General features: G+C 44.7%; 1 protein-coding gene across 1 annotated transcript in view; it reads left to right on the top strand.

Annotated features, from left to right (window-relative positions):
* The first annotated feature begins 902 nt into the window (after positions 1 to 902).
* The window catches only part of LOC147895539 (uncharacterized), a 31,178-nt gene continuing 20,305 nt past the window's right edge, over positions 903 to 11,775 (top strand). Inside the window, exons 1-5 of the mRNA XM_087383953.1 lie at positions 903 to 1,141; positions 1,258 to 1,511; positions 2,222 to 2,296; positions 2,431 to 2,489; positions 2,812 to 2,947. Coding sequence (XP_087240079.1) covers positions 1,262 to 1,511; positions 2,222 to 2,296; positions 2,431 to 2,489; positions 2,812 to 2,947 — 520 coding nt within the window. The 5' untranslated portion in view covers positions 903 to 1,141; positions 1,258 to 1,261. The remainder of the gene's footprint in view (positions 1,142 to 1,257; positions 1,512 to 2,221; positions 2,297 to 2,430; positions 2,490 to 2,811; positions 2,948 to 11,775) is intronic.

Here is an 11,775-nt window from a genome sequence, read left to right on the forward strand (position 1 = left end):
GTATAGGCAAATCAACAACTACATAAAATCATATCTTTTGCAAGGACACGGAGTATGGAAACCCGCAAAGTAGTGCGTATAAGCAACACTAACCAGATCACCTTTATTAATGTTAGACTAAAGACTTTGACGACGAGCGCATCCCTATGGGGCTTGCTGCTGCCCTTGCAATATTATTGACTCCTAAAGACACTACAATTGACTCAACTAAGAAGATCCTAGAACAAAATTCCTACCACACGATGAGCACCACAAGCGACTCTCATATGCTAGCATCTCATCAACAACACGCATTGAGGTTCTGGAGGAGAAGATGCATGCCCGCCTCTCTTCGTATGATGTAGAAGCCAGAAGGTTCATCTCCATGTTGGTTACTTGACAAGTGTTTGGCCATCCATAGGATTCACCAATCACTTTGTCACCTTTGCATGGGCAATCAAAAGTAAGAGACCATGTCTCACAAACACCACGTGCACTTAGGATTGTATCTCCCCCCCATGAGGCTTTCTGCTAACAAGAAATGCCAAAAATAATGTTTGAAACTAACCTCAAAGTATGCCACCAAAAATAATGTTTGAAACAAACCTCAAAGTATGCCACAATAACAATGCCAAAAGTGCCCAAAATCATGCCAAAAGATAGTACTTTTTGTGATGTTGATGCTGGGAGCCTCCATACCCCATTCATGCACAGGTGTGTAATTAGTTACCATTCGATTGAGGGGGCGAAAGCGTAAAACATGCATTGGCCAAGATATGATGCATTAAACATGTATGTCCATGCCCACAAGCCTTTTTTAGATGACCTCAGCTTGCTTTTGACGGCGTGTGGATGTGGGACATCTCCGCCACCTGCCCTTCGATCCGCTCCCCCACGCGTTTACACCATTTACGCAGTTCGATCTTCACGTTTTCTCAAGTATTATCAACATAACCTTTCCGCATGAATAATTTGCTCTGCTCACGCGATTCATCTGTATTTCTCAGCTTTCCCCTTAGCCGAGCTATAGTCGACTAGTCTTAATCAGACCAAAGCCGATTTGCCCTACTCCTACAATGCTCAGTTCTGTCTTGTACAATACCATGGGTTAATTTGCAGAATTCGCTTCACCTCTTCATTGTGCTTCCTTAGTTGTGTCGTGGTGCGCTAATCTATTTATCGTGATCGTTTATTCCGCATGGTTTTCGCTGCGAAAATAAGCATAAGGCAACTAGTCTTTAAGAATTAACCGCTCCACGTGGTTCTAATGATCTGCAGGAGTATGGGGTGTATTCTGTCTTATGTAAGGGATGATGGTGGAACCAGTCATCTGCAAGGCGCAGAGGTGTTCGTTTTCGCCCCAGGGATGAGAATTCCTAAGAGTGCAGATTTTGCGAACGCCCTTCACAGCCTCGTGAACATCCCCATCGTGGAGCGCTTTTCATCTTTGCAAACTCGGATTATTGCGATGGCTGGAGAGGAGACCTCCGTTGCCAAGTCAAAATCCAAGCGCAAGACTGCTACACAGCACGGTATGTTGTTCACCATGCTAACACTCATACAATTTTAGTGACCACACGGGCTATATAAAGACTTCGACCAATAATGATTTTCCATAAGCCTTAAAGTTTGTGGATGTTTGTGGTCTCAAACTTCCATTTCTCTGCAATTGTAGAGGCTTGGGCTTTGGCATCCCACATTGCAGCTGTGTCCTGCCCATGGCCTTTCAAAAGCAATGTTCAGTGGGTTTGCCTGTCAATTCCATTGTTCCCGCACAGCAATTACGCTTAGCGCTTGGAGGCTTCACATAGCAAATCTGTTAGGCCCATTGCCTCTCGGGCTGAATGATAGCAAAATTCATGAGATTCTGTTAGTATGCGACTCTTGCAGTAGGAGACTCCACTCTTACATTTCATACCTTTGGGTCAATCATTGAGACTCTGGATTATGGCTTCCTCATTTGTAGATCGTGATTGTTGGGGGCATGTGATAATTGTTAGTAAACACTTTAATCTTGAAGACACAATGGCCAAGTAAACTCTAAAACTTCCGTGAGGTCCTTTGAACCGTTCCGAGCAATGATGAGATTTATTCCTCTCTTTATTTTTTGGGTGGTCATCTCATCTATGCAAATCGTAAAGCCACAAGACGAAGGATTTTTGTTGTTAAACAATTAAACCGTCTGAGAGTTTTACTTTGTAGGCAATCTTATAAAGTAGCTCCTCATTGGTGCAAACTTTAGGTGGGACTACACTTGATGATTTGCAGCAGGCGTTAGAAGACTATCTTCCTTTGTTGCTTGGGTTGGTCAAAGAAGGTTCGCAGTCAGCCACTTTCGTTTTCTTTCTTTTTTTCCATAAATGGGAGATAGAATGAAAAGCCTCATGCTTGGACCTCACTTTTCTTATTTCATGGTATTCATATGTACATGGTGTACGTGGATGTGATCAGGGAACGAACTGACAAATGCAGTGCAATTTGTTTGGAGAAATCAAGAGGATCCAGAACAGGTGGGCATAACTAAAAATGGGTGCATGAGCAGCATTAAGTGAAGTATTTATTAGAGCGAAGGGTCAAAGGTTGCATGAAGAGGCATGATTGGGAGCCTTGATGCCTGTTGTAAGCAAAGAAGTAGATGACAAAGATAAGGCTTTGTTTTTCGAAGTTCTAAGCACTGCATTCTTCAATCAACATAGATAGGGAACTTATTGATGTATGTGCTCCAGTTAATACAGGGATGATGTGCATTTTAACCTTGTCGCAGTGGCTCTTCATGGGGAATAATTGAATACGGAAATTGTTCATGCACATGCTTGTGTTGTCTGCATGCAGGAAACTTCAATCTCGAACTCTTATTATGAGCTGCTTTCAGTGATACATTTAATGGCAGTAGTTCTATTGAATCGAGCCAATGTGTTACTTTCTCCTAATCCTCCTGCCGAAGGGTATCAAACAAAAACTAGGGAAGGTATGAATATCCTCTTTTGCTATTTAACCTTTGAAAAATATTGCTCAGGAGGTTGTGCTTTAAGGTGGTAGTTGAACTATAGGCTGTCTCCACTTACATGGTCTGCATTGTCGAAGGTTTTGCTATTTGCATTGACATAGTGGCAGTCCTTAACTGTAGTGACTTCATACTGCATCACACATCTACCACACACTTCCGTGCAAGATGGCTTTGCCCTTTAAAAGGTTTGCAAAATTAAGACGAGCTAATATAAAAGTAAGTCATAGGCCAGGCTTACAAATTGGAAGGTTATTGCAAAAGAAAGACAAGCCAACACCTATCATGCACATGCTCTAATTATATTTGAGCAAAGGTGTAATAAAACGGGTATGATGTTTAATCACAGGTTATCACAAAGTACACAGAGCAACATGAAAAAGCTTGAGAATTGTCGTCTTTTTAACGAGGAATGTTTTTGATTCAATTTGGTGATCTTAACTTCACTCAGCAAGGATTGGCCTAGGTGGAACAAGCTTGAAAGCCTGAAAGACAGAACCAACTTTTGATTGTTAGCTTTTATAAATATGGTTCAGTATCACACAAGGCATTAAGAAGACCCAACCGAAGAACAGAGTGAGTATTTTGTACAGTTTGTGGGTGGGAGCAAAGCGTATGCTATACATTGTTCCAACAGAGATCTTCCACCCAAGAAGATGGAAGAAAATTCTAACTTCAGACATTAGAGATATACTGTGCTGTAATGCCAAATGAAAAAGTGATGAGAATGGACGAAATCCCACATATCCAATGCATTGCTTAATCCAGGATTCACTGAAGCATTTACTGATATGGCTTTTGGGAAAACTAGGGATTAGCTTGAAACTTATCAGCAGGGAGGTATGTAACCCTAGGAAGAGGGAACAAAAAGCTAACGTTTGATGATTTGGTATTCAAGGGCCTTGAGACTGTGGTGGTTAGCCAAAGTAGACATTTGAAATTTAATGGGAGTGATTGAAACTATGAAGCCATGGAATCTAGAATGGGGGCTGTAAGTTTTGGAAGAGGCATGAATTGAGGATTTTGACTCATCAAGGCCTGACGTGAGTTAGAGCTTTGAGATTGGTAGGGTCTAGACAAGCATGCCCAAAGGCGGTCTGTGGTGGTATTAGACACCTTGTATACTGTACGAGGATGCATGCACAATGCCATGGTAATCACTAGGAATCAGGTGAACCTCTGTATGATGCTGTATGGCATGGTGGTGTGCTATGTCCAATCTCCATGTGGAGGTGATCGTTTGTAGATTAGAGCTGAGGGTGCTGTAGTACTGATCTGAGAATGGAACCTGCACACCAAGGAGAAAGTGGAGCGGTGCTGAAGCCATCGTGTTCTTCCCCAGTCTAGGCATTGCAGTACTGGTGAGCAGAAACTTCAAGAATTTCCAGAAAACATCTGGCCTTGCATGAGAGAGACTCTGTTTTAGGCCAGGAAGTATGTGCGTTGTTCTTGTTTCAGCTCATTGTGCATGTGGTTATTAGCTGGATTTTCGGACTGTTTTGCTGTCATATCCACAAATGTTCTCTTTATTGATGATCAGCAGCATTGGAAGCTGTTAGGACATCAGGTGTAGGCTTAGTTTGGGCCAATAGGCAGTCGTAATGAAACAGAAGGCTTCCTGAGCAGGAACTATAGCTGCAGAAGGTGGGGTGTTTTGGCAGGTTCAACATCATCCATGGAGGTGATCAGATCAATGTGCGAGGCAAAAAAATTGGTGGTCGAAGTGTCCTTGAACAAGAGATATGTGTGGATGCTTCCTACCTGTACATGTGAAGGTACTTATTCAAGATACCTTGAACAAGTGAAATGATATAGTATGCCATTCAAACCATTATATTTTTAAAAGCTCACGCTATAAGTTAAACAACAGAATATGTACAATGGATATGTCAGTTTGCCTGAATGGTATCCAAGGTTTATGCAGCTAACAACAACAATATGCTATGGCAATCAAGACGTTTTCATATGCTTGCAGCACAAGCTAATATGCACAACAGATATGTTATGCATCTGAATGCCAATCCTCCAAGTAGTAGACTTAATCCAGCAGGGTTAGGGGCACTAGGAAAGTAGGCTAACGTGGGTCTAGAGGACTTAGGCAATAGCAGAGGGCCAGTTGACTAGTTTTAGCCAAGGCGCTTTCCATAAACCAGGCTATTGTGAGTTCATGCAGTGTGCACACACCACTGGATAGTTTGGTCTAAATCTTGAGCGCAGACTCTTGCCATCTATATGGCGGATCATGAGGTTTTGTGCCGAAGGTTCTTTCGGAACAGATTCTGGTGGTATGGGATGCCAGAGCTAGAGGCATGGGCTTGTGGGAGTCTGATCTCTAGCCCACATGCATAGATGGGAGGTGAGTTACCTGTCAATTATCTTATTGTTTTGTTGATTGCTTGTTTCGACCATGTTTAGGGTTAGATTCTAATGGGGTCTCTACAGTTGCCATCAGAGCCCCCCTCAAATACAGAGCATCGTTGCAAGGTATGCAAGTGCGAAGTGTTTCATATATTGAAGGTGCTTTTGCGAGTTACTGTCGTGTATTGAGGTAGAAATTGTTTGGATTCATGGAGCTATGTCTACTAGCTGAATCCGAGGTAGTTTTGGGTACAACCCCAAAAGGGATGAGGGACCTGCAATAGGAGGGGATGCACCAGATTGCCTTGGAGTCGTTAGAGAATCACCGCGGAATAGATTGTTAACTACAGGACTTTTGAAGGGCAGCGATTGGCTGGAACCAGTTTGCATGGCTGTATTATTATGTCCATAACTCGACTAACTAGGGCCTAAACAAGACTGAACTGTCCTAGGTCAAGGCCAGGTTAACCTAGGATCTTGGATTGGATCTAGGTTTTAGGGTGTGTTCTAACTTGGGGTTTGGATTGAGACTAGAGCTAGTGTGGGTGAGGTTTAGATCCCATGGATTGAGCCAGCCTAAGAATGGTGTGGCTAAATAGAGAATGGCATGGCTATTTCTGGAATAGCGAAAATAATCAGGATAAAGCATGGACCCAAGTGAAGTAAAGCTACTGTGGGCATGCAACCTAAGTTTAGAGCCCACTACCAACGATAGCCGGGGGTTGACCTATATATAAGTATGGACCAGGTGCTCAATATTAGCGGTCTGAATAGTGGACTCTCCTCCAGAAGTAGACCTGCTGGCAGCTGGAATAGCAGCTTAGAGGGAAGGGGCATGTGGTATGGGACGCATGTTCTGACCTTGAGGGAGGTTGGCTCTCGTTATGGTCTAGACCTTAGGCTCGGGGGTGTCGACGTACTGAGCCTATGGTTGGGAGGTGAGCTGCTAGCTCGAATCTCTAGGGCTGTTTGCGGGTTTATCCCACGGTGCTTTGGACTCTGGTTCGAAGTTGAAGCCCTCTAGGGTTCTATTGATGATAATGTCACAGTTTGTTGTTTCTTACTTTGCCATTCTCATTTTGTTTCACCTCATACAACTAATTAATCGGGCTCCACTTGTGAGTGCTGGGAGCGACCCCTATGATGAAGGCTTTTCGCAACGCCTCCCAGCTGACTTTCTCCTCCGGGCTGAGGGCCCTATACCATTGGCCTGCCTTTCCATCCAAGCTGAGGCCAAAGGCGTTAACCGTTTCCAGATCTCTGGGAGCACCAAATGCTTCGTATATTTGCTCAAACCGATCCACGTGGGAGACCGGATCTCCTTCTCCGAGAAATTTAGTTATTAGCTTGGAGATGGCATGGGTTGACTCCTAGAGGGATTTGTGTTCCATGCTGGAAATAAGGGTACCGCTGGGGGTGGAGCGGCCCCCCTTCCTAGTGCGTTCACTAGGATACACATCGCCTCATCCGATAGCACTATCTGGGAAGCTCGAGGAGGCGGCATTGTGGTGGGCCTAATAGAACATGGAGGCGGCCTCAGGCCCTGCCTTGGTGGTGCCGATGTTGGGGCTGTGAAGCCTACTCCCCCGAACATCGGGGTAACGGTGGGAGGAAACTATCGGATTCCTTGAGGAAGTGGGTTACCAGGCATCCGCATGGATGCTCCTTGCATTGGACTGTAGGGTGGAACTTGGAAGGGCACATAGCCGGTGGCTTGTGGCCTAACGGCGAATGTAGGGGGCACTTGGAAGGTCGGGGGCTCATAAGGGGTTCCCTCTTGGAAGTCCCGTGAGTTTCGAAGCCTAAAGTTTTGTCTAGCAAAGTCCCTCATCCACGGGTCCTCGTCTTCCATACGCTCTGGGTCAAGGTGTTCAGTGAAGACTGTGGGTCTTGAGTCCACAAAAACGGCCTCAGTCCCCACCTGTGGTGCAAGGACTGTGGGCATACTGGTGAAAGGGTTCTCCGTTTCTGCGGAATCTTCTATCATCCACACCACCACTCCAATTACTGTCAGTATATCCATACAGGTTGAGCTTTGATAATCCGTTATATGTGATATCATAATCCATGTGCCTTTGAGATATCCGAGAACTCTTTAAGTATTCTTAGCATTCCATGTTAGTGGTGTCTGTTTCAATGCTTCCAAGAATTTGTACAACTTGAAAACTTTGTTCTCTTGGCCTTTGGCAACGTATTCTTGTGATTGTCTCACAGAAATCTCATATAGATCTCTTCAAACAAATAATTATTTAAGAATGCATTTTTCACAATCATTTGGTAGAGAGGCAAATCAAAGCGAGAAGTTGAAGCAATGACAGTTTTGATTGTGCTCTTCTTTGCAACTGGTGCAAAGGGATCTTCATAATTTGTTTCATATTCCTATGGTTAGCGTTTGGTGACTGCTTTGAATTTATCGATTGGTCTATCTTTATGAAGCTTAACTTTAGAAGCATATTTGCAATTGATAGGTTTTTTTCCTTTTGAAAGGTTTGTTAGCTATTTGTTTGATTCTTCATTACATCATATCGCTCTTTGTCCATTGCATGTTGCCGCCATTGGGGACTTGAACTACTTCTTAGAGTGATGTAGGGTCTTCAATTACCTTAACTTGGGCCATGAATGCAAAGTTTCTTTTAAGTTTTCATAGCTATTAGAGGTTAAATAGTGAACATGCCTTGCTTGCTAGACCAAGTCCAATCTACTGTACACAGGAACATATAGATTAGCAGCCAACAATGTAACTTATTGCCATGTATTCACTTGGTGTATGTGCACAAGCATGTATGAAAAAACTTGACAAGTCAGATCTCAAGATAGATAGTGAGATATAGCAACCAAAACTTCAATATATATGACCAAATATAGGATCCAAAAATTTAAGTATGTACACCTCATTAACAGTGGGATGTTGCTTCAGTGGTGCTAGATTTGAGGCCACAATTGTTTCCCCATTCTTGCTCTCCCTGCTTGCTGCTTTTTGCCAAGCTTACTCTTCAATTGCTTAGGGAGGAGCCCCAAAGACATCTTCTCAACTATCCTTTTGTAGGCTTGACAACTTGGCTTGGGACTCCTTCAAAACTAAGTACCATTGTTGGAGTGAAGAGGAAAGTAACTCCAATGGCAGCCTGGGTTTAGTCAAAATCAAAGAGAAAGCGAGGAGAGAAGGCTTGTGCTTTGGATGCCTTCAACTTCTTCAGTGAAAGATTGTCCATGCAACAAGGATCGTCGGATGGCCGAGATGGTAGTTTTAGAATGGGAAGGGAAGTCTCAGAGTCCGTACAGCCACCAAGGGAGTTCTCATTGTGGAGGCTTTCTTTGCATCCTACAAGATTTTCGTTGGAGACAGGTGATGGGTACTTTGACAAGTTTGAGTTTGTGATTTCAGGCAGCCATGTGGGCTATATCTAGGTCCTGGTAAAGGGCAGATTAAAGGTGCAAGCCTAGGAATGGGAGATTGGCTAAGGCTCAATTCAATATTAGACACCAATATGGGCCTATTTATGGGCATAAAGTGCAGCCACAGGTTGCCTAGGCCGGTCTGCAGTCTGTATGACTGGTCCGCAGTATGATGGTCAGTCCGCCAGATTTGGTCTGCTTAATCCTAGGCTCTAGCTGGCCGTTTTTGGGGGCATGTAAACCTATAAAAGTAGCCCCCCCAAGGGGTTTTTGGCAGTTCACTCTGCAGGGATTTGTGGATCCCTCCATGAGCACACTGTGGGGCAGATCTACACATGGGTACAAGAGTCCACTGTGGTGCAAGAAGGGTGAGTAGGAGACTAACTGTAGCTACTGAAGTCTACCACACTAGGGCAACATACAGAAGTGGTTTTAGGACCTTACCTCAACGACAGTGTGGAGAAGGCGTTGCTACGCATATTGGCAGACTTTGTACTTGGTCCCTATATCAATGCATATTCTTTCGGATGCACATTGGAGTATTCTCTTCCTAGTGTCTGCTCATACATGCATGCACACCGAGTGTGTTGGTTTCGGGAGTGATGTGTGATCTCGATCTATCCTTTCCGCTGCATGGACGTTGGCTACAACAACCAAATTTCTTCTTCGAAATATGACGCACCTTGCTTGACGACTGGGACTTCTTGAAGATTGCAATGCTGACAAGGTCAGTTGTAAAAAAGGTTACTCCAATGAAATTTAGTTCGACACTGGAGACTCACACATCAGACTTGGTCAAACCTTTTGTGTCAAAAATTGGAGTGCTACTTGTGGAGGTGGTACCTTGGAAGACTCAGAGTCCGAACTTGAAGTTTGCTTACAGGGAGCAATGATCTAAAGACACCTGGTTGGAGGGTCAGAAATTTTCAATGGAACCTTTTTGGAGGGGCTCTATGTGGACTAGCCACTAGGATCAGTCTACACAAGGACCGATATGGACAATTACGAGATATTGAGGAGATGGTTGTTAAAGTTGGTCATCTCCTGTATGTACAATAGGGAGTGAGGGCTCCTATGTGGGTGTGCCCACCTAGAGGTCTGTGTAGAATATTGATCCTTTCTCAGTGCATTTCTGAAGGGTAGTTGGGAGTTTAGCCAGGCCACATTGTCAGGGTTAACTGATGGATGGAGGGCTGCACATTGGCCTGGGATTCGGGCTGGTTTGGAGCCTGTTAAGGGCCAGATTTGGCCCGCCTCTTTAGACAGGTTAGGGTAAGATTTGGCCACCCGACCAGGTTGGGTGACTCGACCTGCCTGGTTGTATCAAACCAACCAGACCCAACCAGTTGGGTAGGGTTAGACCAACCAGCAGTCAGCTCAGTCAGGCAGTCAAGCTGACAAGCAAAACGTGTCTCCCTGCCCTCTTGTATTCTACCTTTTCCTTGGTGGTCTTCTCAGCTATAGAGCACAGTTTTTCCCTGGAGTTTCCTTGCAGTTTCATCTCTTTGCAATTTTATTCGCAAATCTGCTCCTCCTTCCTTTTGTTCACATATTCTGGCGCATCTTGACATGGTATCAGAACACAAGGTCATGCAAAAGGTTTGGACCAGGAAAGTGTACAGGAAACAAGGAGGTTGCTGGTGATCTATGAGGCCTGGACAGTTTGGGAAGAAAGGCTACTCTCTAGAGAAGGCATTGCACGCACGGGTTGTGTCACGGGGACGTGAATTTTGTAAGCAAATAAGCTATGACTAAGTTATCACTTTGGCCATGGGGGACTGGCCTAGAGGAGCGGTGAGTTCCTGAAAGCCCCTAGTGTTAACATCTAACTGGACACACTGGCTAGACCTAATTTTAGGATCAAGGCATGGCATCACTTTGATCTCGCGGAGGGGTGTGACGAAGCTAGGAAGTTTGTCCCCCAGATTGATTCCCAAGTTTCACGTGGGAAGAGGGGTTAAAAAGGATTAAAAAGTTGCCCCTAGATAGTACCAATGTTTGTCATTGGTTAGTGGGGGTTAGAGCCTTTAAAAGTTGCCCCTAGGAAACCAACGTTTCCTTGGTACAGGGGGTTAGGGGCATGCAGTCTACCAGCTCCACTTTTAGCATCTTTCCCCCTCCTTTAGGGTAGATGGCGTCCAATTCTAGAGCCTGTTCCAGAATTCGCCATCTTCCTTCTTCTTCTTCTTGCTGTGCCAGACCTTTCAGAGGTTGCTGGTTGCTATTTGTTGGCTGTTTTTCTCTGTTTCCTGGTCATCCAGCCCTATTGCACGCAGCCCAAGTCAGGGAGCCTTTACTGCAATTTGCTGGAGCTCATCTTGGTGCAGACCTGCTGCTGTATGGCACATTTATTAGGCTGTACGGACTGACAAACAGTCTGTACAGACTGTACGGGCTTTTTCCAGGTTGCAGGGGCTGTGTATGGACTGTACGGACAGGCCGTACAGCCTGTACGCACCCTGTTGCAGGTGTCCTGTGCTTGCACGCAGCTCGAGGCTGGTTTTTCTTGCTGTGAATTAGGGTTTCTGGCCGTGAAACTCTGTTTTGAGGTCTTTGGCGGGGTTTTGGATTCCACGGGGACCTGTTCTTGTGAGGAGCAGGTGTTTTTGGTTGCAGCCCGTGCTGTGGGCGCGCAATCCTGGATTCCCAGCCCAGTTTCTCTTTGTTTTCACTTTGGGATTTATTTCTAGTTTCTCTGTTTGAGATTTTCTATGGGATTCCCTGGGTCTGTTGCAATCACTCAGTTACAGAGGGTGAACCCAGGTTGAGACCAGGTTGTTGAGGTCAGAGGATGCCTATGCCTTGCTCTAGCAGTTGGGATGCACAGTTTGCCAGTTGGATGCAGTGTGTGCCTACTGTGGGCCAGTGAATAGTGATAGCGAGTGGGATCAGTTCAGGGTGCACCTTGGTTGTAATTTTGCTATTACTTTTTCACTAAAGAAGAATAAATAAATACCGCTTTCGTTGTGTGATCATATAGCAGGGGCATTCTAGCCTTACCTGTGTTTTCTTTTATGCTATTTGATGTGGTGTGTTTA

This window comes from Dipteris shenzhenensis, chromosome 13 (assembly GCF_047967505.1).
Source record: "Dipteris shenzhenensis isolate YYH24624 ecotype China chromosome 13, Dip_SZ_1.0, whole genome shotgun sequence".
NCBI classification, from domain to species: Eukaryota; Viridiplantae; Streptophyta; class Polypodiopsida; order Gleicheniales; family Dipteridaceae; genus Dipteris; species Dipteris shenzhenensis.